At 55.4% G+C, this 26624-nt stretch overlaps 1 protein-coding gene across 8 annotated transcripts in view; it reads left to right on the top strand.

The window, feature by feature from the left end:
• The window catches only part of ARSG (arylsulfatase G), a 118555-nt gene that overhangs the window by 59855 nt on the left and 32076 nt on the right, over positions 1–26624 (top strand). For 6 of the 8 annotated variants that reach the window (XM_014547257.1, XM_005875770.2, XM_005875771.2 and 3 more), the window contains 7 exons: positions 342–529; positions 3034–3081; positions 4468–4579; positions 7451–7588; positions 11289–11485; positions 12436–12516; positions 22053–22161. In XM_014547257.1, coding sequence (XP_014402743.1) covers positions 342–529; positions 3034–3081; positions 4468–4579; positions 7451–7588; positions 11289–11485; positions 12436–12516; positions 22053–22161 — 873 coding nt within the window. Of the gene's footprint in view, positions 1–341; positions 530–3033; positions 3082–4467; positions 4580–7450; positions 7589–11288; positions 11486–12435; positions 12517–14170; positions 14277–22052; positions 22162–26624 lie in introns of all 8 variants that reach the window. The other 2 variants (XM_014547256.1, XM_014547258.1) reach the window with 1 other exon arrangement.

Genomic DNA, 26624 nt, shown 5'->3' with positions numbered 1-26624 from the left:
CTGAGGCCCCTCCCATCAGCCAGCCCCACCCCTGATCGCTGCCCCCACCCTGATGGGGGGGGGGCAGGTGGCCAGACCCGACCTTTGCACAAATTCATGCACCGGGCCTCTAGTCTTTGGATAAAGAGGATCCTCTAAATATGTTGGATTGTATCGATTGGAATGACTTGTGTGACCTTGGATTCGTCACCTTACCTCTCTGGGCTTCCTTTTCTTTACTTGTTCTACTGGGTGAGCTTTTTCCCAGCACTGGAATCCCCAGAACAGAGTGGGAGTTGACTTTTCTCTTGGCCTGGCTTTCTGTGGTTGGAGAGATCTCGATGACTTTCCTTTCCGTGCAGGTTTGTGGATTTCCACGCAGCTGCTTCCACCTGTTCACCCTCCCGGGCCGCCCTGCTCACCGGCCGGCTGGGCCTGCGCAACGGAGTCACACACAACTTTGCAGTCACCTCTGTGGGGGGCCTTCCGCTCAACGAGACCACCTTGGCCGAGGTGCTGAAGCAGGCTGGCTACGTCACCGGGATGATCGGTAACATCGGTGCCCCACAGTCCAACCCCATCTCCCAGTGCATTTACAGTCAAACCTGGGTTCTCGAATGTCTCCTATCTCGAACAATTCGCTTCTCAACCCAACAACCCTTTCATGCTGATACCTTATGATCAGTCGCGTGTCTCTCAGGTGACAAAGGAGAGAATGCAGGAGTATGAGTCAGCTTACCACTAAACCTCATGTTGTTAACACCTCAGCAAACTGTGCTGTGAATATTTGTGTGTTTTTTTGCTTTCGTTGCTGCTTATTACTATACATTTTCATTTTTTACTATACATTTCATTTCCGTTTTGTTGACTTTTCATTTATTTTCATGTGCATTTCATGTCCTTTTTGTTTTCAAAGTGCTTATTTATAGAATAAACATTAGGCATGTACTGTATGTGAGAAAGATTAAAGCAGAGGATCATTTGGGGGTCTGGAACTGGTTAATTCAGTTACATTATTTCTAATGGGGAAAACGTGATTCGGTTTTCGAGCAGCCTTCCCGAACGAATTAAGTTTGAGAATGGAGGTTCCACTGCACTGGGCTGGCTGCTTCGCCTCTGTGTAGCCCTAACACGCCGCCGCCTCCTCTGCTCCTGTCTGCTTCTTTGTTGATTTCTTGCTGTATAAGCTAGGAATGCTTTCAGCTGTAAGTAATTGTGAAGACCTAACAGTGGGCTAAAGGGAATCTGAGCTATTTACCTCTCATTCTAATAAGCATAGGGGTAAGCAATTGCTTCTATTGGCTCAGCCACTCAGAGAAACCATTTCTGCTCTGCTGTCCTTACTCTGTTGGCATTTGTCCTCCTGCATGTTGCCTCTTGGTTGCAGTAGAGCAACCTCAGAGCATTCGCCATCATTTGGCTTCAAGGAAGGAAAAAGGGAGGGAGGCAGTGCCAGCCCACTTGTTCCCTTTTATCTTTCTTCAGCCCCAGAAGTGCACTTGCACCTTATTGGCCGGAGCTGGGTCACATGGCCACTCTGCATTGCAAGGAAGTCTGGGAAATGGGGGGTCAGGATTATAATGGGTGGCACAGGTTCCCAACCCCAGGTTCCCCAAACCACAGTCTGTGAGCGGGATGAGTGGGGGCATGGGTGTAGGGCAGGCAAACAGCAGCGTCTGCCACACTGACCACCAGCTTGCTCTCCTTCCTAACGAAGCACCTCTCACTTAGTCTTTACTTTGTGCCAGGCACTGGGCTAAGTGTTTATTTGCTCCAGGTATGGTCGTGCCCTGGGTATGGTTTGCCCCACTGTCCAGGGAGGAAGCTGAGTTTCAGGCAGGTGTGGAGACTTGTTCAGCGCTGCCTGGCCCGGAGCGGGGAGATGAGACAGGTGTGTCTGGTCCAACTTGTTCTCGTGCTTTGCTTCATTGCTAGTCTTTCCTCCCGGGGCCGAGGCAACCCAGCCGTCCGCATCCTCCTCAGGCTGCCGGTGCTTCTTATTCCGACTCTCCAAGAGCTGGGTCCTGTGGGAATCCTGCCTCCTGCCCCCAGGCGTGAAGTAGGAGGGACGGGTGCTGGCAAACGGGCCGCAGTGAGGGTTCACTGTTCAGATCTTTGAACCACGTTCATTCCCGGCCCCTTTGCCTGTGAGTGATTTCCCCGGGCTCTTTACTCAGAGCAGAATGAGCAGGTCAGAGAGGTCCAGCATTATCCGAGCACTCGGCTTGCATCACCAGTCTCCCCTCCCCCCACCCACCCCAGACCTTAGGCATCGACAAAGCGAGGAGTTTCGTCGTTGGCAGCTGGTAGGTGTCTGTGCACTTGAACCGCAGCGGGGAGGCCGTTTCCTGCTCATGCTCTACAGCAGCGGTTCTCAACCTGTGGGTCGCGACCCCTTTGGAGGTCGAACGACCCTTTCACAGGGGTCGCCTAAGACCATCCTGCATATCAGATATTTACATGACGATTCATAACGGTAGCAACATTACAGTTAGGAAGTAGCAACAAAAATAATTTTATGGTTGGGTCACAACATGAGGAACTGTATTTAAAGGGCCAGAAGGTTGAGAACCCCTGCCTACAGGCTGTGGCGTTGGCCAGAAAAGATGATGCAACCAGGCGAGACCCAGGCGTCTCTGAGACTGTGTGGCATGCACCTGCACCCTTGGCAGAGCCCCAGCCCAGGAGGGCAGGGTGGCGGGTGCAGCTGGCTATGGGGGGTTGCTGTGGGCACTGGGACCACGGCCTGCTGGCTTCGCTGGGCTCCCAGGAACGGCTCGTCTTCCCCTTTCACTGTGCGTTCTCCTGTGGAGGTGCTGAGTCACCCTTGCTCGCTTTCTGTCTCCCTGCGGACTCCCTCTGGGTCCCACAGAGCAGGGCTTGGCTTTGGCACTGTGTTTGCAGCCTCATCACTTTGCAGGCCACAAATCTGGCCTTCCAGCCGGAACCCAGTAAAGGGCAACGCTGATGGAGAACTGAGAGTGTGATCAGCTCCCCGAGGGGCTGGGGCCCCCATGAGATGCCTCTGAAAGTCTCTTTCTCGTTTTCCTGCAGGCAAATGGCACCTTGGGCATCACAGCTCTTATCACCCCAACTTCCGTGGTAAGAACTCTTTGGGGGCTTTGATACCTGGGAAACAGGAAATAAGGACCTCTGTGTAAAGGGACTGGAATAACCTTTAAGCCATCCTGCTCCTGAGTTAGGATATCTTCGTTCACAGTATCCCTTGGGTGCATTTGGGGTGCCTGGGCTCCCCTCGATCTCACATCCTCCTCCCTGTCCCCTCTCCTCGGTTCCTGTCTGCCCCCTGGCTCCTCATCGCGAGCCCCACTCTTCTCCCTGACCTGGTTCCTTGCATCTCTGGGGACATGGCTGACGTGAGGTCCAGACCCATCTAGGGTCACCAAAGCAGGGACCCCGGCCCGGTGGGATTTGGGGGAGAAGTAGAGAAATCCCATGGGAAACTTCACACTAAAGCTGGGGTTGGAGAAGAGACAGGATGAGGAAGGATCTCAGAAAAAAAGGTCCACACGGATATTCATGCCTCAATTTAACTCACATCCTCACCCCCCCACCCCCGCCCTTCCCCACCTCGGTACCCCAGACCCAGGCCCGCCAGCCTTCTGAGGTTTAGCTGAAATGCCCGCTCTTCCTAGAAGCACTTTGAGATTTCTGCCCCCACCCACCCACGCCCAGCACCTGGGGGTAACGCCTTCCTCTAACCCAGGGGTGGGGAACATGTGGCCCGTGCTCCATGTTAGGCCCGCAAAGGCATTGGTCTGGCCCTGACAAGGCATTAGGAGTGACTTAATGTTCTCTTTCACATCCATGTTTCTCTCTCTGGGCTCCTCCTTCCCTCCCTTCCACTCTCTTTGAAAATCAAGGGGAAAAATGTCCTTAGGTGAGGATTAACCACAAATATATGTGTCTGACCAAATACAGCAGGCTGATTTTTTTAGTTGATAATTTTGTATGGCCCTTGAATGATGTCATAAATATCCAAATGGCCCTTGGCAGAAAAGGGGGTCCCCACCCCTGACCTAATCGCTCTTATTGTCTTATGGATTCTCCATCTCCTACAGCTTAATCTCTGTATCTTACATTCTCTTCAGATGGGAAGTATTTTGAGGGCAGAATTTATTCTTTTGTCCCTTACCCGTGTCATGCATGTAGTAGATTTTCAGCAAATACTTCCCCAATGTGTCAGTAACTGTACGGGGGATGGTCGGGGCTTAATCATTCTCTCCACTTCCTCCCACTCTGGGTTAACTAATCACAGGCTGTATCCCAGATCTGCCTTCCATCCAGAACCCAGCAGTGTTTTCTTTGCAGACTACAAAGGGATATTCATCAAATCCTCTTTTAATTACATCCTCCATAGCACTGCGGTATTAAATCAGGGAAGATTACATTTTTGTCCTGGTGTAAGGACGTAGGCTCCTGGAACCGAAGCTGAGTGGGGGTGCTAACCAGTTGCTTCTCTTCCAGGGTTTGATTACTACTTCGGAATCCCATACAGCCACGATATGGGCTGCACAGATAGCCCCGGCTACAACCTCCCTCCTTGCCCGGCATGCCCCCGGGGCGAGGGACCATCAAGGTAATTGGCTGTGGGATCCAGAGCCACAAGTCCTGGGGGTGTGGTCCATCAGGAGCAAGTCAGAGGGGCTGACAGGGGACAGTTAAGACAGCAAAACAGTGCCCTGGCCGATGTGGTCAGTGGTTAGAGCGTCGGTCCATGCACGAAAGGGTCGCATTCAAGGGCACGTACCTGGGTTGTGGGTTCGCTCCCTGTCCTCGGTCGGGGTGCCTGTGGGAGGCAACCAGTTGATGTGTCTGTCTCTCTCACATCAGTGTTTCTCTCTCTCTGCCCCTCCTTCCCTTCCTTCCACTCTCTCTGAAAAGCAAGGGGAAAAATACACTTAGGTGAGGATTAACAACAAAAGAAAACAAAAAGACAGCGAAAAAGAGCAAGAAAACTTTTAGCAAAGGTGAGGCCAACAGAATTTCACAGAATTTCCTTATGGGAATTTGCCGGGTTCCTTGGACTGTTTAGCTCTGCTGGGCAGAGCCCGGCACCGCCACGGTCTCACAGGTAGGGTTCCCTCCTTCTCTGCCTGCTGGCTTTGCTCCTGGGCCACGACCTGGCCCAGAGAGGAAGTGCACAGGGCTCCTTACAAGCTCCCCCCACTCCCCCACCCCCACCCAGCTGCAGATAAGCCTGCATCTGACATTGGAACTCCACGGGGCCCTAATTTACACACATAGTCAGTGAACTGGGGAAATGCTCACGATGTAAGTGAAGAAAGGAGGAAGCAATCACCAACAGTGGGATCATAACTGCCTCCGTGTTTATGCCTTTATAGCCCATCAGGAGATGCCACAGGAAACATGCCAACAATGGGCCATTCACTCTGGTTGTGGGACTAAGGGTTTTGTTGTTTTTTTCTTCCTCATTGCGTTTCCCAAAATTCAGTAATGAGCCTGCAATACATTAACGGTCAGAAAAAGGCGATAAAGCCCTAGCCCAGTGATGGCGAACCTATGACACGCGAACTCATTTTTTTTGTTGATTTTTCTTTGTTAAATGGCATTTAAATATATAAGATAAATATTAAAAATATAAGTTTTTGTTTTACTATGGTTGCAAATATCAAAAAATTTCTATATGTGACATGGCACCAGAGTTAAGTTAGGGTTTTTCAAAATGCTGACACGCCGAACTCAAAAGGTTCGCCATCACTGCCCTAGCCGGTTTGGCTCAGTGGATAGGGCATCGACCCGCGGACTGAAGGGTCCTGGGTTGGATTCTGGTCAAGGGCACGTACCTCGGTTGCAGGCTCGATCTCCAGCCCTGGTCTGGGCGTGTGCGGGAAGCAACCAGTTGATGTGTGTCTCTCGCATTGATGTTTCTCTCTCTCTGCCTCTCCCCCTCCCTTCCACTCTCTCTGAAAATCAATGGAAAAATATCCTGGGGTGAGGATTAACAAAAAAGAACTAGGTGATACACTTTATGCAGGTAATAAAGCAACAACACCACGTGCTCCGCTTGTTCAGACTGTGCACGGAGGTTATAAGGTCGCAGGTATTTCAGCTGCTTGGGGAAAGCAATCTCGCTGGCTCATTAACAGCACAATCGTTTGTGTAATAATGGCCGCTTACTGAGAAGCTGTGACAATCTAGGCGCTCTGTGTACTTACCTGCAATCCGCTGTGCGAGGCCCGGGTTTGTCTGGGCTGCACCTGGGCCCAGGCCACCCTGGAGCTATAGGAGGTGGGGATGGAGACTCAGTCAGTCCAGAGCCCGTGTCCTCTAGATCCTTGCTCCTCAAAGGGTGGTCTCTGGACCAACAGCGTGGGCATCACTTGGGCACCTACTAGAAACGCAGAAGTTCAGACCCCACCCCGAGGCCTGCGTTTCACAAGATGCCAGGTGATCCATGTGCACACTGCAGTGTGAGAAGTGAGGCCATAGAGCATGTCCCCGCCCTTCTTATCTGGGGATCACCGGTGGCCATGTGACATCTGTCAGCCCGTTCCTTTTAAATCCATGTTAAATCAAATGGGGGCGGGGGGGGGGGGGGGAGGTAGAAGAGGGTAAAGGGCAGATAAATGGTGAGGGAAGGAGACTTCACTTGGGGTGATGAGCACACAGTACCATAGACAGATGATGTGTTATGCGATTGTACACCTGGAACCTATATCACTTTATTAACCAATATAAATTCAATAAAAATAATAAAATAATTAAAAATTAACAAATCAAATAGAAAAAAGGACTAGCTGGGGGCCGGGGGGGGGGGGAGTATAAATGATGGAGTTGCAACGAGATCATAAAAAGCTGAAAAACTTGAGACAGACGTTGAGATGAGCATTGTGGTGCCCAGTAGGGCGATGCCTGGCCCAGTCTTCCCTCGGCCACACTGCGGAGGCGTCTGCAGGTCAGTAAGACCAAGGGCTGCGTTTGTTTTTTCCTGGAGGGGCTATTGGCTTGACCTCCATTTTTTCCCAATGGCTGAAGTGTCTCCAAATTCTCTCTAAACATGGTTTGAAATTTTACCATCGTCCCCGGCCATCTGTCGTTCTGTTGTCAGATGTTGTGCCTCATGAAGTTGTTGCACCCCACGGACAAGTCATCATTTAGGGGGGACAGTGGGAGAAGCCAGGGCTGGGCTACTGATGGGCTGTGGGGCTCCGCTTGAGTAATGCAGCCTGTTTAGACCTCAGTTTCTCTCCCAGCAACATGGGACTCATAAAGTTTCTAGCTCACAAGTCTTTCTCTCCAAAGGGAATGGAAGAAGGCGTGGTGGTGGTTGTACACTTGGAGGAGATGGCCGGCTGGAAAGACCTCCCGGCGCCAGGCCATTAAGGGTTTCGTGGTTGGGTGCGTCGCTGTGTGAAAGCACCTGGCTCCACCTGAGGGCCACTTAGGTCATGGGACTGAATGCTCTCCGTCTGCGGTTTGCACCCAGGAGCCCCGACAGGGACTGCTACACGGACGTGGCCCTTCCTCTGTATGAGAACCTGCGCATCGTGGAGCAGCCCGTGAACCTGAGCGGCCTGGCGCACAGGTACGCCGAGAAAGCCACCCAGTTCATCCAGCGTGCCAGGTGAGGAGTCCTCTGGCCCCGAGTGCCTCCGACCCCCGACCCCCGGCTCCCGGCCACCATGCCCCCTGGCCTCCCTCAGCTCTACAAAGCCATGGCGAGCTCCCCTGTCCGGCCAAGGGGGGTGCACACCCATCTCCCGGAAACAAACTGGAAAGCAGTCCTCCTTGGACTGTCCAGGCCTGGGGTGGACGTTCCTCAGGTTGCTCCCCGAGCTCCTGGGCTCCCCTGTTCCCGGTGAGGGCAAGCTCCACTGCCAGCATCACAGCTTCCTCAGGCAGGGCTGGCAGCCGGCTGGGTCTAGGAACGGTTTACTGCGTGCTTTGAAGAACGTGTGATACTCGTTTTTTAAAAAAAATATGTTTTTATTGATTTCAGAGAGGAAGGGAGAGGGACAGAGAGAGATAGAAACATCAATGATGAGAGAGAATCATTGATTGGCTGCCTCCTGCATGCCCCACACTGGGGATCGAGCCCACAACCCGGGCATGTGCCCTGACTGGGAATCAAACTGTGACCTCCTGGCTCATAGGTCGACGCTCAACCACTGAGCCACACCGGCCGGGCAAGAGTGCGATACTGTCCATTCACCAGTTCATGAATCAGTTAAAGGACAAACCAATCAATGAACACTGTACTTATCTCATGAAAAAGGTGAAGCGTTTGCTCACTTACTCACCGGTTATTGAGTGAAAAGTCACACGAATCCCATTGGCTTTTAACAGACAGAAAGTAACCCTCAGGCATGCGGATTTCTTTAGGATGTGACTTTCCAATTCCTCTGTGATTTTCAGAATCAGCAGAAAAGGCCCCCAGGTCTGTGCTCCTTGCTCCTCCTGCCCACCCCGCCCCTCTCCTCCCCCTGCGACCCCTGCCCCCACCGGGACTTGTTTGTCAGAACTACCAGGGTCCCCAGAGTGCGGGGTCCTGCTCTCCTCGGCAAGGGGCAGCCCAAGGACGTCTTCGAATGTTTGACTTGGATCCTTACTTGAATATAGACCCTTCCTCTAGCAGCGACGCTGAAAGCTAATCCTTGACTTGGGTTTTTGAAAGCAGCAGGCGAAGCTCTGAATGGACCACAAGGGAGAAAGCAGATGGTGTGGGCTCCCGCGTCCCTGCTGGCCAGGCCTCTGCTCCTGCAGGGCCTGGGTCGGGCACTGAAGCTCATGAGGGGGCGAGGGCCTGACAAGGATCAGGGTGTGGGGCACAGGTATGAGGAGTAGCGAGGGGTATCTGGAGTCAGAGGGGAGGTTCAGTTTCCGGGGTGTTCACCATTTGGCAGTAGATCCTAGAGGTGCCCACGCCCTGGAGCCCAGGACCCGCATCAAGATCTTGAGTCCCTCTTCCACTTGCCCTGCCCCCCCCTGAGGGGCTCTCCTTACTGGCCTGTCTCCCCCTCTGGGGCTGCCCCTCCTCATCTTGCCCTCACCCAGCCCCCACCTAACACCCTCCATCCTGCTTGGACGCCCGGCAGGCTGCAGTAGCCCCGTGGGTTTCCAGACGGAACCGACAGATCCAGTCCGGGTTCCGGAAGCTTGTCTGTAACACGGAGGCCCAGAGGGGGATGGGGAAATGTGGGGGGGGGGGCTATTGCAGCAGCCCATTCCGGAGGGACCCCTGTCTGCTCAACCCCATGGGGCCATCCCCAAAAGCCAGTGCCGTCCTGCCAGCTGGGAAGCCCCGCCTCACCTCCTTGCCTGGCTCTCCCCGGCCAGGTGCCTGCCGGGACCTTTCCTGAGAGGTAGGTGCCCCTTGCCTGCCGTTTATAATTTCAGGTCAGGATTTTCTCCGGGCCCTCATCTTCAGTGCATCTCCACGCCCATCCCGTCCTTTCTCCCCTGAAATGTCCCCTCTAGCATCTTGTTTTTCTCTTCCCTGCTTGCCGCTCCACTCCTTTGGCCACACAAATAATAGGTTCCCTTTAGGAGTTTCTGAAAACAGAGGTGAGCAAACAGAAAAATCACCCTGAATGCCCTGTCACAGAGATAACCCCTGGAGAGAGGCGGGGCGTGTCCTCCTAGCCTCATTCTGTGCCGGTGCTTATGGATAAACAAAAACAGAATCCTACTGTCTTGTGATCAGCTCCCCCCCCTCCCCCCAGCACCAGCTACGCTCCGTTATTTTCTGCTCAGCACAGGAGCCTCACGGGGCTCAGGGCCCCAGGGAGCCAATTTGTGTGGTTTTTGCAAGATGCCATCTTCATGGATTCTCAAGTGGCATCAAGATACAGGGGAAGAGGTGCATTCTGGGTACCACGTGTCCTCACTACTGCCAGCTTGTATTATTTATAGTTATTAATAAAAAGGCGACCGTGGAGGTTAAGTCAATCGCCCAGGGCCAGACAGCCATGAACTAAAAGTTCTTGAAATTTGGATGCGGGTCTCCAAAGGCCTGGGCTTTTCATCCATCCACACGTGTAATGTCTGTCATCACTGCACTCCCCTTTCAGCCTCTGGCCGGGGATGCTAGTAGGACGTTGATGACGGCTGGGCGTGTGGAGGATAGTGATGAGGGCGGAGACAAAGAGTGGGCGATGGGGACCCCCGTTCCCCCCAGCCCATATGTCGTGATGAGCTGCTACATGTGTAATACCTGGCACTCAGAGGAAAAAGGCCTCATTTGTAGCACATGCCCCCGTCTCTCTTTATAAAGACTGTCTCCCGGGCTGGGTTCAGCTCCCAGCGCCATGTCCCTGGGTGTGGAGTTGGGAAGGGAGGAGAGCAGCACTCCGTTCCGTGGTATTGCCATCACACAGATGCAGTGGACGTAAACCTCAGAGCACAGACAACAGTAAAATGCGGCAGAATGATTAGGACGTGACACATCACGAGCACGTATTACCTTTGTTTTTAATATAATCTCATTGTAAGCTGGTTGGACTTCCTGTTAAATGTCCGTCATGTTTAAAACTGGCTTGCAGGATTCCTGACATTCCAGCCAGCTGTATCCGGCAGGCCACTGCAGTGCGGCATCTCCCTGCAAATTAGGAAAAGGCGCCCCCTCGGGTGGGTGCTGACCTGGGCCCCAGGGCCTGCTGGGCCAGGGGACGGTGAGCGGGAGTTAAGCTCCCATTCACTCTCTCAGCAAGACATTCCCAAGCAGGGAACAGCCTGCACAATGATCCGTGAGAGATGGAAACATCAATGATGAGAGAGAATCATTGATCGGCTGTCTCCTGCATATTCCTTGCTGGAGATTGGGCCTGCAACCCAGGTACATGCCCTTGACTGGGAATCAAACCCAGACCCTTTGGTCTGAGGGCTGACGCTCTAACCAGTGAGCCAGACCGGCCAGAGCTGCTCTCAGGTTTTAACTGGCTGATCAGATGATCTCCACATATCCTAGGAAGGTTCTAGACCAGTGGTTCTCAACCTGTGGGTCGAGACCCCTTTGGGGGTCGAACGACCCTTTCACAGGGGTCGCCTAAGACCATCGGAAAACACATATATAATTACATATTGTTTTTGTGATTAATCACTATGCTTTAATTATGTTCAATTTGTAACAATGAAATTGGGGGTCACCACAACATGAGGAACTGTATTAAAGGGTCGCAGCGTTAGGAAGGTTGAGAACCGCTGTTCTAGACGGACATGCACTCCCTGAGCACGTGGGGAGGAGGTGTTCTGGGGCTTTGCTCTGAGGCTCGGGAGAGACAGAGGACAAGATTTCTGGAGAGTGACCGCTTGGCTCTGTGTTCCAGCGCCAGCGGGAGACCTTTCCTGCTCTACGTGGGCCTGGCCCACATGCACGTGCCCCTAACCAGGACCCAGCTGTCGGCAGACCCACAGGGCCGCGCGCCGTACGCTGCGGGCCTCCGGGAGATGGACGGCCTGGTGGGCCAGATCAAAGACGGAGCTGACCGCACGGCAAAGGGAAATACGTTCCTCTGGTTTACAGGTGAGGTAGCAACACCCAGCCTGCCTCGCTGGGCGCTGACGGCTGCCTGCGCCTGCACCTGCGCCCTGAAGGCTGAGTCTGGTCAAGTGATCGTCTTCCGCCGGGCAGGGGGCTCCCTCTGAACTTGAGGCCCCACTGGTGATGGGTGGTTGAATGCTGAGCACCTGTCCATTTGGGGCCTCCAAAGCCGAGCCCCCGGGCAGGTTTGCACAGAGAGCAGGTCCCCCCTGGCCCCTTAAGTCTTGATCAGGGCCCTCTGGGCGTTGCGCTCAATTAATGAATAACTTGGATGTTGCGAACCTGTGTAGTGCTCAGACTGTTCTAGACTCCCTCTTCACCATCTTCCCGGTCCCAGGGACTCCAGTTGCTACTGGCCTCCAGCTCGCTAGGTCCCGTCCTCTGGCGGAGTGGAGCTGAACTGGCCGGCCATTCAGAGGCCCCACCCAGCCCTGTGGGTCTCAGGTCCCTGTCGGAGGAGGCAGGGGGTCAGAGCGCTGCCGCTGGGTCACGTAGACACCTGGATTCGAACCCGTACGCTACTGCTGAGAAGGTTGATCTCTACACACCTCTGTTTCTTCATCTGCAAAGTGAAGAAGCTAACCATGGGGTCTAGTCTGTAGCATGTTGGAGGGTATGAGATCATGTATGTGAAGCCCCGGGCGCATCATAGGTGCTCAGTCAGTCGTGGCTGGGCTGATGGCATTGGTAATGAGATTGCTAAAGCTATAAAAGGCCCAAGTCCGTAAGGCAGGCGCCTCAAGATGCCAGAGGAGGAACCCTGCTCTTTGAAAGCCCAGCAGCTCTTCAAGGGCAGGGTCCTAGTTGATTTTACAAGTCCCTCTTCTATGCAGTCCCCTGCTGTGCCCAGGGATGTAGGGCTAGAGAGAGAGACTCAGCCAAAGTGACCACTGGTTTGTTGACCTTTCCATGTTTCTCCTTTTGGTTTTTAGGAGACAACGGCCCATGGGCTCAGAAATGTGAGCTGGCAGGCAGCGTGGGTCCCTTCACCGGATCATGGCAAGTTCCTCGAGGTAGGGGCTCAGCTGGGGCTGGTGGGTCCCACTGTGGGTGGGACATGGGATTCTATCTCCGGGCCTCGGGGCATCATTGTGAACCAGGGACAAGGTCCTCACCAGCCACCAGGTCCCAGAAGAGAACCTGATGGGGCAGAGAGAGCCTCTGTTCAGCCCGGAGCATCCTGGTCTCTGCTCTCCTCCTGGGACTCCCTCAGGGGACCACCCTCTCCCACGAGCCAGCCCCTTCCTCATTCTCTTTCCCTTCTTTCTCTCCTTTTAAAAAAGTCATCCCTCCATCCACCCAACCATTAATTCATTTCATTCATTCAAGAGATATGTAGTGCACCGCTCCCTGAAGGTTTCTGTACCCATTGTCTCTAAAGCTTACAACCATGAAAGGCAGGTTCATTTCCATTTACAGATGGAGAGAGAGAGAGGCTCAGAGAGGCCAAGTCACCTGCCCACCATCACACAGTGAAAGCTGGTGATCTCCCCATTGCACCACGCTGCCCTTCTCTGTTTAAACATCCTTCCGCTCTCAGCTCAGTGTCCATCTGCTGACAGTTTGGTAGTGTGGGCCAGACCCTGAAAAAGGCGTGAGCCTGCTGATGCTTCCGTGTCTCCTTGAAGAACTTGTTCTGGAGAGATAAATAACCAAGTGCACAATGATGCACATACAACGATGCTTCTTGGACTTAGCCCAGGTAGCTATCGGTAGAGGAGTGTGAAATGCTGCATATCATTGACCTGGAAGCATTGGCCTGCAGTACTTTTCAGTGAAAAAGCAGGTTGCAAAACAACATGTAAAGGCCCCGGCCGGTTTGGCTCAGTGGATAGAGCGTCAGCCCTCGGACTGAACGGTCCCAGGATCAATTCCAGTCAAGGGCTTGTCCCTTGGTTGCAGGCTCCATCCCTGGCCCCGGTCCCGGCACGCGCAGGAGGCAACCCAATCGATGTCTCTCACATCGTTGTTTCTCTCTCTATGTAGTTCCCCTTCCATTCCACTCTCTCTAAAAATCAATGGGGAAATGTCCTCATGTGAGGATTAATAAAACACACACACACACAAACAATAGGTAAGGGGTAATTATATGAAAATAAGCATAGGTATTCTTGGGAAAATTGTTAAAAGAGGCAAGAAAAGGTAACCAATGATTCGCGGTAATTATCTCTGGAGGATTGAAGTGCGATTTTCTCCCCCACAACGAAAAAGTTAAAGTAAGTTTTTAGAAGGTGCTTGTACCTAAGGGGTTTGGAGGTGGGCGTGGCAGGGTTACCCCTGTGCCTGGGTTTTCCTGCCGTCCAGCTCGATCCTGAGCTGTGGCCCCCAGTGTCCAGGTCAAAGGACACAAAGTCCCTCCCATATTCGTCAGGCAGCATATTTGTCGTCCCCAAGACTGTAACCTTTGTGCCCCTCGTGGCCGGGGGCGAGAGGGACGTGCCGATCACTCCTTCTTCTCTGTCAACTTTAACCTGGTGTTCCTTGGCTCGGATCCTGGAAAACTTTACGAGGGAGCCGCTGCCGGGACTGTGGCCACGTCTCCTGTCAGGAGAGTGGGGTTAGGCGTCAGGGCACGGGCGCCACCTCCCCTCTCCCGTGCAGTGAGCAGACAGTTTATCATTCAGGGTTGGGGTTTCTCCCTCTGTTGATCTCTTTGGTTCTCTCCAGTTCAAGAACACGGTAACCTACTTCTGGTTCCTGGAGAGCTGGTCCAGGAAAAGGTGCCAGGACTGGACGTGGGTGGCGACACGTCTGACACCCGGAACAGCAGCAGGTGTGAGCGGGAGGGGCTGTTTGCAGTAGCGGGTTACGGGGCCTGCTCTCTGTACCTGGGACACCCGCAGGCCAGCTGCCACCTCCCACGCTCAGTTGGAAAGCCTGGGAGAGTCTGGAATCAGAACTGTCCAGGGTGAAAATCCAGAAGGCATAGAAACCAAGGATGAGGGGGGAAAGGGTCTGTTGGTGAGTGGCTCCTCTGTGGGGAGCTCTCTGTTCCCCCAGAGCTGACCTCTGGTCTCCTGCCTGTGGACCTGCCTCATCTTGTCTCTCCCCCCTCCCCCCGCCCGGGAGGCAGTTTTGAAAGAGGGATTCCAGCTGCGGGTGTGGACAGGGGCCCATTCTCCGAGGGAAGCACCTTGCCTTAGGTCAGTGGTCGGCAAACTCATTAGTCAACAGAGCCAAATATCAACAGTACAACGATTGAAATTTCTTTTGAGAGCCAAATTTTTTAAACTTAAACTATATAGGTAGGTACATTGTTATTAACTTAATTAGGGTACTCCTAAGCTGGCCTTTGCTAAAAACGTCCTCAATCTGATTGAGGTACGTTCGCTGAGGTCAACCCCTTCCAACTCTCCCATCCACACTCGTCTTGTATACTTGTTTCGTCTATCTCCTTTCCGAAAACCGACTTCTGCGCATGGGCCACGAAGTTTCAATCGCACTGTACGTGCGCGCCCGCACGTGGTATTTTGTGGAAGAGCCACACTCAAGGGGCCAAAGAGCCGCATGTGGCTCGCGAGCCACGGTTTGCCGACCACTGCCTTAGGAGAAACACATTTACTAGCTGGGCAACCTACTTCGCTCTTTGCCTTCCTTTAGTTGAGCACCTACTGTGGGCCCAGAACTCAGTGCTGGGGACAGAGGTCATCAAAGGCCCTGGCTTGAAGGGATGGTGAAGTTCTGACTCGGTGGGTCTGGGATGGTGATGGAGATGCTACATTTCCAAGAAACACCTGGGACCCCACTTGGAGAACCACCAACCTAGAATATCCACATCCAGACCATCTTGATTCTAGAGTCATCCACGTCTTGAACTTCCAGATGTCAACCAGATGTTGCTGAGGCGTGGTCTTGGGACCAGTGGCATTAGCGCCATCTGAGGACTTGTTAGCAATGAAGGTTCTAGGCCCCCCGCCCAGACCTGCTGAATCAGGAACTCTGGGGTCGGGGCCCAGAAATCTGTGGCAGTAGCCACACATGACTATTGAATTCGAATTCAGTTCCTTGCTCACTTTAGCCACACTTCAAGGGCTCAGAAGCCACGTGTGGTGGGCGGCTACCCTATTGGATGGTGCAAATAGAAAACATTTGCATGATGGCAAAGACTTCTATTGGACAGAATGGGAGCGAACACATCAGCAGGTCATTCTGCTGCAGGGTAAGAACGCCATGATAGCAGGAAGCTCAAGGACCTCTCGTCCACTGGGCGGGTGACAGGAAGGCTTTCCTGAGTGGTTAGTTTTAAAGAATGAGTAGGAGACAGCCAGGGATTTGTGAGGGAGGGGGCTTTGGGTGGCCTGATGTGGTATCTGAGTGGCAGGCCCAGCCCCTGGATTCGTGGTGGGGCTGGGCCAGATCCATTTTCTTCTTTTCTCAGGAGATCCTGAAGGCCAACTTGGCCTAGGGCTAAATACGTCGTCATCTTCGTTCCCCAAACCAGCTTCTGTCAGCTATTCCACAGCCTTGCTCCTCCTCCTGCCCAGGAAGCTGCTGGGGGCTCTGGGAAGCCAGGCAGAGCCCTGTGTGGAAGGGTGTAGCCAGGGCTCAGGTCAGGAGGGGAGCTGGGGTCCCTCTAGACCACCTGTTCCTCGTCAGTGGGATGCCTGCACATCCTGCTGTAAGGGGGCCGGTCTCAAGAGCAGATGAAAGAGAAGACAGTGTTTTTGCAACGGTACCCAGAGCCCTGCTCTTCCCGCTCTGTCGCCGGCCTGCGGCGTCAGGCCACACGCGGCCTTCTCCTGCTCGCAGGCCCCGGCCCCCTCCTGTCTTCCCTTCCCTTTCCTGGCCGCGCCGCCCTGCTCAGCTGCTGGGATGAGGCAGTGTCTCCTGGAGGCACAGCTTCACCCCGTGCAGGAGTGAGGGTGCTCCCCTGGGCTTGGCTTGTGCCTGCAGGGGTGAGGAGAAACCGAACTGGGGGGAGGGGGGCGGGGGCAGGAGGCAACCCCAAGTGGCCCTGCCTTCTCCCAAACAAAGGGGATGTGAGGTGCCTGCCCACTGCTGACCCCAAGCGCACGCCCCGGCCCGGGCCTGGCCCAGAGCAGCTGCCCCTCTCCCCACAGCAGACCCGTTCCCGCCGGGACAGAGCCAGCGCCTTGTTTGTCCGCTGACAGACGGCTCCTCTGTCTGGAAACCCTTTTTTGTTGTTTTATTTGAAGAGCAGGACTGTTCCTTCCTCCCCCTGGGTGATGGGGAAACATTCTGTTGAATTTGGCATCCTCAGCCTCGAAGAGACCTTGGTTGTTTGTAATCTGATGCTATCAGGTGGTTGCATAACCTTTCCCACTGGGACTCGGGCTCTGCATCTCTGCATCGGGGCCTTCCTGGGAGGGGGAGGAGTGGCGAAAGGTCAGAGGTGGGCTTGGTGAGGGTGCCCTGGACAGGGGGTGGCTGCTGGCCCTGGTCGGGGACAGGGAGGTGGAATTGTGTGTCCCCCAGGCCTTTGGCCACCAGGCTTGAAACGCCCCCATTGTCACACTTCAGGCCACCCGGCCAGCCAGCATCCTCGGTCCCCACGGAGGCCTGGCTGCCCTTTGGTTCTGGAAAGCCCGTCGGCTCCGGCACCCTTGGCAAGGGCACGCGTGTGTTTCTATTTAGGAAGGAAGCCGGCTGTTCAGAGGCTGCAGGACGTGCGCTCCTCAGCACAGGCGTGTTCTCTGCCCAAGCCACAGATTCAGAGGCCTTTGCGGGCCAGGCAGGGGATCCGAATGGACACGTGTCCGTGTCATCGGCGTGGGCCGGTCAGGGATTCAGGACCCTGGAGACTGGGTCCTGTCCAAAGACATACAAAATTAGTTTGAATAAAACAAAACCATCCTTGCCAAACCACGCGTCAGAGGGCTCGGTTCAGCGCGTGAGCCGTCAGGTAGCAACTTCTGCCATTCTTATCTGTAGGTAATTTTTCAGTTGTTTGTTATTTTTTTAAATATATTTTTATTGATTTCAGAGAGGAAGGGAGAGAAAGAGAAAGAAACATCAATCATGTGAGATAATCATGGATCGGCTGCCTCCTGCAGGACCCCTACTGGGGATTGAGGCCGCAGCCCGGGCATGTGCCCTGACCAGGAATCAAACCATGACATCGTGGTTCATAGGTCAACGCTCAACCCCTGAGCCACTCTGGCCGGGCAATTTTTCGATTTTTGGGGGCACTTCCATGGCAGGCACTATGCCAAAGGTTCTTGCTTCGAATTTCATATACATTCACTTACGTAGCTTTCCGCCCAGCCCCAGGAGATAAATACCATCCTGTTTGCCCTTCCTGGCTGGGGAGACGGAGTCGGACGGGGGTGTTCAGAGTTCTGCCTCAGGCCACCCAACAAGCAGGGTGGCCCTGGAGCCAGACCTTAGGTCTGCTGGTGCCCAAGGTGCCTCCCACTCACCTTGCTAACATTCCTCAAACGCTGGCCCTCAGACCACCGGCATCGGAGTCACCTGAACCCGAGCCCCCCCTGGACTTAGTCAGCCAGGGTCTCCCTCCGCTAGGGCCTCCCGGGGTTCTCCTCTATGGGAAGTGGCGTGCGCTGTCTTTCTGACACGGGGCGGCGTGGCACAGTGTCCCTTCCGGAGAGACTGCTATTCCTAAGCGTGGGCCGAGGCAGCCCGGTGGCCGGCCCTGCCTCCACGCAGGAGGGAAGGCACGTCACTTCCGTCGCCAGGGAAGAACAAGGAAGCAAATCCATGAATCATGGTTCTGTTTATGCTTTGGTTGCTGAGGCTAAATAGTTATTGCTTTAAGTAAGAGGTTCTGCCTTAATTAGAGTCATAACTAACCGCAAGCGCATTGCAACGCGTTCTCACGACCGTGGGACATGCTTTTCTCAACAGAAAGCCACACGCGACCAACACTTCTCCTGTGCGTGCCACGGCCAGGGGCTGAGGGCTCCTCCACGCCGAGAAGTGGCTTTTGGAATCAGAAAGTTCATAGACATTTAATCTACGGACTTACCTGTTATTATAACGTACAGGTTCATATTCATGATCCTGTGTCTTAAAGGTATAGAGGTGTGGGCAATATAAAACCCTGTGATTAAACGCACGAGGCTACATTTAATTTTCAAGCGCATTGTGTCCACTTTCTGATCGTGTCCCAGCCCTCCTACTTCTGGAATGGACGCTCTTCACCAGGAGCGCATCCCGGGCCAATTAAATCACGGTTTCTGGGAAAGGGTCCTCGGTGTGGGTATTTTTTAATGCTCCCCTAGTGAGTCTACTACGCATTCAGGGATGAGTGGGTACGCCGTCCTAGAAGATTTAATGGCTGAGAGTGTTGGCTGTCTAGTTAGACCTGGACTCAAATCCTGGCTCTCGCATTTGCCAGCTGTGTGACCTTGGGCAAATTGCTTAACCTCTCTGAGCTTCAGTTTCTTCATCTGAAAAATGGGTATAGGAAGCACCTGGCTCTCAAGGTTATCAAAAGGATTAAATGAGTTCACGCAGGGAAGCTCTCCGCATTGCGCTCAGGGGTGCTTAACTCCGTGCGCAGGCAGGGCTCCGTAGACAGGAGATGGTAGTGTTACTGTTGTTTAACTGGAAATGAGGTTCCATTAGTAGGAGCACGTATCACTGGAGAGTAGGGTGGGAGGGGACCGGAGGCAGCTCTCCTGGGATTCACCTCTGCTGGTGCAGGTAAATCACAACAAGCAACGCTATTCTGATAATCAGACTCCACAGCCCTGGGGACCCATGGAAAACGCTAGTTGGATTTTTTAAGTCTGTCCACCCCAGTGCCATGGATGCCGGGGTTCAGAGTAAGAGGGTGTCCACGGCGTGTGGGATGTACACTTTTATAATTGCTCACGCACACCCTGGATGCTTTTCAGAGAGATTGCTTTCGAGTGCAGGTCTCTGGGCGTGGCTGGGATTTTGAACCGCGTCTCTCGGTTAAAGCCAGAACCCAGGGTGCAGCAGACGTAGAGCGGGGTGGACCCTCCAGTGGATGCGCCGAGGGGCTGCGCCCCGCCAGCCCTCTTCTCGCTTCCTCGTAGTTCTGAGCCTTTGCCTGTGGACTCTGCACTGGGTTGGCACATACACACCTTATAACTGACTGAGTTCCTTGCAGCCCCTCCAGCTTCCAGCCCGCTGCTGAAATAAGGCAAACAGAAATATTCTCCTCTGAAAAACAACTTGGGGACATCCCTTGCCTGAAAACAGCAACACAGAAGCTTGTGGCAAACAAGCGGACTCCCTAGTGGTGGAGGCCCATTAGCAGGTTTGTTAATTAGGGGCTGGTGCACCATCCTAGAAACATCCCGGAGGCGGAGGCCAGCTCCTGGGTGACCCGGGGGGGGGGGGCCCTCACCTGCCATGCACAGCCCTCTATCCTGCCTTCTGGTTGGCTGTCTGCACTGTCGGCTTATTTCTGGGAACTAAAGCCTTCGCCTTCCTTAGCATCTGGCCTCCAAGGCTAAGCAGACCTGTCCGAAACTTGTGCACCATAGACATGCAAATAAACAGGTTCCATGTTCCACCCACCTGCCCGCCCCGCCGGCTTCCACATAAATTCCCCTCGAGGGCGTGGAATTCTCTGCAGAGCCCTGCACGTGCACGCGTGGACACTCCCCGCCTGCCTGCTCTTTGACCTTAAGCTGGGGTGTATGTCATGCACCCGCAGCCGCGTGGGAGTGCGTTCCATGCTTCCTGTGGACTCTCTCGTCCGTGTGCACCAGTCGGTCATGCACCCGCAGCCGCGTGGGAGTGCGTTCCATGCTTCCTGTGGCTCTGGACTCTCTTGTCCGTGTGCACCAGTCATTGGGAGTGGGCTCTGTGTGTATTTGTGGGAGATGTGCCTCTCGTGGGAAGACTGTGTTTGAGACCTTTTGGGCCAGGCCAGAGGGCTTCCCATTCAGCCTGCACAACGCCACTTGGTTTTGAGAGCCCCACACCCCTAAACATGGACAGTCCACAGGAGGGGAGATGTTCTGTGTTTTGATGGTCACTTTAACACTTGGGGGGCTCGAAAGCGGGTTATGAGAAAGGCTCAAGAACGCCAAGCATCTCTGGCGTGGCGTGCCGGGCCAGGACCTGGGCCTCAACGGTCCGCTGTGAGTGCAGCGGGGCAGACGCTCGGTCTTGTTGCCCCGCCTTCCCGTCGCCATCGCTCTCACATTCACGCCAGCCGGGCGGGGGCGTTGCCTGACCACGGTCCGTGGGAGCCACACACGTCTGCTTTGGCAGGGCCTTCCACACGCGAACGTTGTGGAATCCCTGGCTCAGCCAGGATGCGGGTGGGGTGTGTGTGGGAGTGGGGAGGTCATGGTTAGCTCCAGGCAACATGTATTCAGGATGTTTCCATCAAACATGACCTCATCTCTTCCAGCCCGCCGGTCATCATTAAACTGGTGGTCACTTTGACCTTGGCGGATACAAAAAGAATTCCTTTCATTTCCAAAGTGTAAATTCATAGATTGCACAGGGATTGTCCTTGCCTCCTCCTGGGAGGCAAGAGGTCGGAGCTGTTACTAATGCCGTCTCCACGACATCAGAACAACTCATGAATTCAAGGAAAAACAAAGCAAAGCAAAAGACAACAGTAAAACCCGTGCCAGACCCGTCGCTGGGCGTTGGGCAGCTCAAATAGCTGGGGAATGTTCTGCTTTTTCTCTCTTTTCAAACAATTGTATTTATTAAAATACATTTTTTAATTGATTTCAGAGAGGAAGGGAGAGGGAGAGAGAAATAGAAACATCAATGATGAGAATCACTGATCGGCTGCCTCCTGCATGCCCCCCCACTGGGGATCGAGCCCGCAACCCGGGCATGTGCCCTGACCAGCAATCGAACCTTGACCTCCTGGTTCATAGGTCGACGTTCAATCACTGAGGCGCTGTGGCCGGGCCAATTGTATTTTTTTCATCCTAAACGATCACATTATAATCAGCAGAAAGACAAATGCACTTACTTTAATGGATATTCGTTAAGTACTGTGTCTTGGGCCCAGGAGACATGAAATCTCGTGGTGTGGATTCACAGGATAAGCAAGCCAGTAACCAGATGACGTGAAGCATGAAAGGTGTCGTGAAGGAAATAAAGTGACCTGACTCAATAGGGAGGGACTGAGGCAACTCCTTACGCATGTTGAGTCCAGTAAAATAAAAGCACGCATTGAAAGATATTAACCACCTGCATAAAAATAGCTGGTTATGCCCTGGCCAGTTTGGCTCAGTGGATAGAGTGTCAGCCTGTGGACTGAAGGGTCCCGGGTTTGATTCTGGTCAAGGGCATGTACCTCAGTTGCAGGCTCCTCCCCAGCCTGGGCCCTGGTCAGAGCTCGTGCAGGAAGTAACCCATTGATGTGTTTCTCTCACATCAATGTTTCTCTCTGTCTTTCCCTCTCTCTTCCACTCTCCCTAAAAATCAATGGGAAAATGTCCTTGGGTGAGGATTAAAAATATATATATTATTTTTAAAAAAATAGCTGGTTACTATTGTGATTCTCAGAGGCTCCTGGCGGGTCCCCTTAGGAGGGACTGTTGTCCCAGAGGGCGGCTGTGAGATGGAGAGACCGGAGCCCCCTGTCAAAGCACCAACTGTCCCCCCCCCTCCTTTCCAGGGGGCAGTCCAGCCAAGCAGACCACCTGGGAAGGAGGGCACCGAGTCCCGGCGTTGGCGTACTGGCCCGGCAGGGTCCCCGGCAATGTCACCAGCGCCGCCTTGTTAAGGTAGGAGACCCACACGGCCTTGATGCGCTGGGGTTTACCGCCGGGAAGTCACAGGCGCTCGAGTGGTGAGAGACCTCGGAAGGAGAGACCTCCTCCGCCACCTGCCTCTGCCAGGTGTCCCCAGACAGCGCCGGAGCCCCGCTGGGAGCAGCCGGGGCCTGCCGTCCGCAGTTCCACGTGCTGGTTCAGGCAGCAGCGCAGTGGCGTCTTCGCACGCCGTCTGGGTTAACGTCTGGGTGAAGAGGGCGCTGGGCCGGTTCATGCCTGGGGCGCTGAGTCCGGGTGGCGTGTCTGCCGAAGAGAACGGCCTCTCCCTTCTGCCCTGGCCCCACCTGGCGGGAGGAATCCTCATCTGAGCTGAAGTGATGAGGCGGGGCAGGTGGCCGAGGGGTGGCTGTGTGAAGCCAGCCCTTCACGGGCAATCACATGGCCCCCAGAAAGGAGTGTGGATGTCCACGTGCCCTGAGGGCGGGAGGAAGGAGGCGGGGCCCCCAGGCTGGAGCGGAGGGAATGAACCCCTGGCGAGGGCACTCTTCCTACTTCTGGCAACGAAGCTTCTGCCAGGAGGCGGGTCCCCGGGCGCTTCCTCCGTTAAAAGGACAGCGGTAGTGTGTCATCTCGCCAGCGCTCTTAGCTCCTTATTGGGGCAGATCCGGGAGGCCATCCCCTGGGCACAGGACTTGGCTGGGTGGCCATCGGAGCGCAGTGCCATGCAGGGTATCCATCGCGGGGACTTCTCACTCATTCAGACAGGGTGCTGCCTGTGTTCCCTGGCAGCGGGACCCGCGGTGGAAGCCAGTGCCCGCTCACGTGCCCGGAGGACTGGGTCTGCTTGGAGACTAATGTATTTCTGCAGGTTCTTCATCATTAGCCGCGTGGGTACTGGCCGAGGGAACACAGCGTTAGTAGAGGAAAGCAGGCCCCAGGACTCCGGGTCAGCCCCACACAGTCAGGAGGCCTGGAGTCCCGTGCTGTCAGCTGGCCGGGCAGAGGGCCAGGCGGGCTGCTTTTTATGGGGCCCACGTGGTGTGTGGTGCGCACAGCCAGGCTGAGCGCTCACAGGCCGAGTGCTCACAGGCCGGGCTGCACACGCACAAACAACCCGGCCATCTCGAGTTACATCACCGAAGCCAAGCACACGCTTCTCCCTCGAGAGCGGGGTTTACACCTGGATCCACCTCGGTGCTGATGGTGACGGAATCGCATCAGCTTGTTAGCCATCTCGGGCCGCAGAGGCTTAGGGGACAGCGTGGGGGCCGCAGGAGCGAGACGCGGTGCAGGGGACGCTTGCTGAGGGCGCCAGGAACTTCTGCCAGGACAGCACCGTGGACTCTAGCAGTCCCTCGTAGGGTAGTGTTTGGTGTTAGATCCGTCTTGATTGTAGCAGGACAGTGTGTCTCCATGGACGCCACCCTCTTGTGTTTTCCCACGGGAATCCGTGCACACTTGGGGGGAGCACCCTCGCTGCCAGGATTGGCCACGGCGTGCCGGCCGCCTGTTCCCATGGTTCGCTCAGGAGAAGGGCACTAACACGTCCTGTTCTCGGGAGCCCCACCCTCCCACCCGGGGTGCTTATCCCCATGACATCACAGCTGGGAGGATGCAGAGCTGGACAAGGCCAGAGTCGCTTCGCCTGCACCCTGGCGGCCGGCCCTGAGGAACTGTGAGCAGCAGTGGGGAGACGAGGCAGTGCCACCCCACCTCACCACGCTGGGCTCTGTAATGAGCCTGCACCTTCACTGTTGGGCTCTGAGGATGCTCCGGGGGCAGCCGCGGCCCCTCCACCCTCCGCAGGGGGCTGAGGCCAGGGAGGGGTGGGCTCCCAGCTTTTCCCAGGGGAAACGAGAGGGAATGACCACGCAGGAAGAAACGTGCCATGGAACGCCGACACACTGCTCCCCACTCTTCCACGGTCTGAAGGGAGTTCTGCTCTGATCCACCCCTCCGTGCCCAGTCCCACGCACCCCCAGTTCTTCCCGAGCAACCCCTCGCCAGTCTCACTTCCCGTCTTCTGATCACATCCTCCGTTTTCCCAGATAAAATGTCCCAGCTTCTAGGAAACCCCGTCCCTCCCCACCTGCTGGGATGCACTCCCCCCAGGACAGCCCACCCAGCCTGGCACCCCGGTTCCAGCAGCACAGATCCTGGGGTCCAGGCGGTGCTGCTTGCAGCCCTTCAGCCCCTGCATCCTTCTCTCCATCACCCAGGTCCACACCCCAGCTCCTTGGCAGCTCCTTGGATAAGAACACGAACACGCACATGCACATGCACACGCACACGCACACGCACATGCCCTCCGGGCAGCCTCCGGCGCCTTGGACTGGCCGAAGCCGGAGTAAGAAGAAGGGAAATGTTTTCAGACGGGCAGTGGCACCTGCACAGGCGTCCCTGTCCACATCCTCCGTTTTCCCAGATAAAATGTCCCAGCTTCTAGGAAACCCCGTCCCTCCCCACCTGCTGGGATGCACTCCCCCCAGGACAGCCCACCCAGCCTGGCACCCCGGTTCCAGCAGCACAGATCCTGGGGTCCAGGCGGTGCTGCTTGCAGCCCTTCAGCCCCTGCATTCTTCTCTCCATCACCCGGCTCCACCCCCGGGCTCCTTGGCAGCTCCTTGGATAAGAACACGCACACGCACACGCCCTCCGGGCAGCCTCCGGCGCCTTGGGCTGGCCGAAGCCGGAGTAAGAAGGAGGAAAATTTTCAGACAGGCAGTAGCACCTGCACAGGCGTCCCAGTCCATGCGGACGGAGGGCAGCCTTTTGTCAAGGTGCAGAGCAACCTCGCCTCTCCCGTGAGCAGCTGCTGGCTGCCCACTGGTCGCCAGGGGCCATGGAGGTGCGGTTTTGTCCCCCCTAAAGCCGGGGCCGGCATCTCCGACTCCATCAGGCCCAGGAGGCGCAGTGCAGGGGCCAGGAGACTTTGGGAACGCTTGACATGTTTATTTTCTTTTAAAACCGAGAGAAAGAATAGCAAAGACCTTTTCGGTAGAAGAAAATGGTTTAACGTGTACTCTGTTCACCTGTACGGCCACACAGTGGGAAAGGGGACTCGGACATTCTGTGTGGACGAAGGGCCTGGAAGGGAACGGTACCCGGGTCCCATGGGAGCCCGAGTGCGGCCCTGCCAGCGCCTCCCCCAAGTAGCACAATGAACTGCAGAAACCTGGAAATGCCCGGGTTGCTTTGTCCCTTTCTTCAAGGGTTTAAGGCTCCCAGGACCGATTTCTCGAGTGAGGTTTGAAGTTCAGAGCAGCTGGGGCCCTTTTGGTTCCTCCACGTCCACGCCCTGCCCGGCTGGGAGGCCCCGGGTCCATCTGTGCCCAGGACGACCTCAATCTTCCAGGGGGACCTTGGGCTTAGCGCCCTCCGCCACGTGAGAAAGGACTGCTGGCAGCGCGGCGTTGGCGAGTCCCGGAGACGCTGCCACGTTTCTCTCGGGCCAGCGGTTCTCTCTGCTCTGGGTGGGCGAGGACTCGCCGAGGCCCCGGGAATCCCGGAGACACTGGAGTTCCGAGAACATCGACTGATTGCTGTGTAACTAGGAAACGGAGCCTCAGATAGAGGGGAACATGAGATGGAAAAGAAAGTGACCGTGCATCCCCCATCCAGCACCTCCTGTTGGTCTTGCTCACGGATTTGGCCCATCTGTGGCCCAGACCCCGCGGGGGCACACATTCCACAAAGCCCGGCAAACAGCCCCAACCACACCCTATCCACACGGCACTGGTGCTGCGCGGGGGCGTGGCTGTGGCCTGCGGACAGGGTCCTGGGCTGTGCTGGACTCTGCAGAGGCTTTCTCTGCGCAGCGTGCCGTGGCTCGGCTGTGGGATGCCAGCTCCCGGAGCACGTCTCTCAGGAGAGAAGCCACAGGCTCCGTGGACAGAGCAGAAGGCAAAGCAGACACACTCTGTCCCGAGCCCACGGAGAGGTTCTGCCCTGGGTGGTCGGCAGAGTTCTGGGGAGGAGGCGGAGGTGGAGGCGGAGGTGGAGGCTGGGGAGGAGGCGTAGGAGGAGGTGGAGGCTGAGATGGAGGTGGAGGAGGAGGAGGAGGTGGGCAGAGGGAAGAGGGGCCTCATGGCAGGTCCCCCCCTGCAGCCCCTTTGCAGGGCAGACGCCGCCTGCCAGGCGCCCAGTGGGGCAGTGGCAGGAGTGAGCCTCCAGTTGCTGCCGGGCCCAGTGCCGGGCCAGCCAGAGCCTCTTTGTGGGGGAGGCCGGCCTCACGTTGGCCCTGCCCGCCTTGTGACAATAGGTCCCACAGATGCTTGGTTGTCTGGGCCCGCGGGTCGACGGCTCTGTGGAAAGGGCAGCCCACGTGTTCCTGCTGGAGAGCTGCTCCCAGCGCCGAGAGCATAGCAGGCTGGACGGAGGGGCAGGGGGTGCCCCGTAGTGGAGTAAAATCGTACCCTATGAGCTTTAAAAGGTCACATTAACCGCCCTAACCGGTTTGGCTCAGTGGATAGAGC

Source organism: Myotis brandtii, unplaced genomic scaffold (genome assembly GCF_000412655.1).
Source record: "Myotis brandtii unplaced genomic scaffold, ASM41265v1 scaffold469, whole genome shotgun sequence".
Classification (NCBI taxonomy): Eukaryota; Metazoa; Chordata; class Mammalia; order Chiroptera; family Vespertilionidae; genus Myotis; species Myotis brandtii.
Note: the sequence above shows the minus strand (reverse complement) of the source record. Positions and strands in the feature narration are given on the sequence as shown.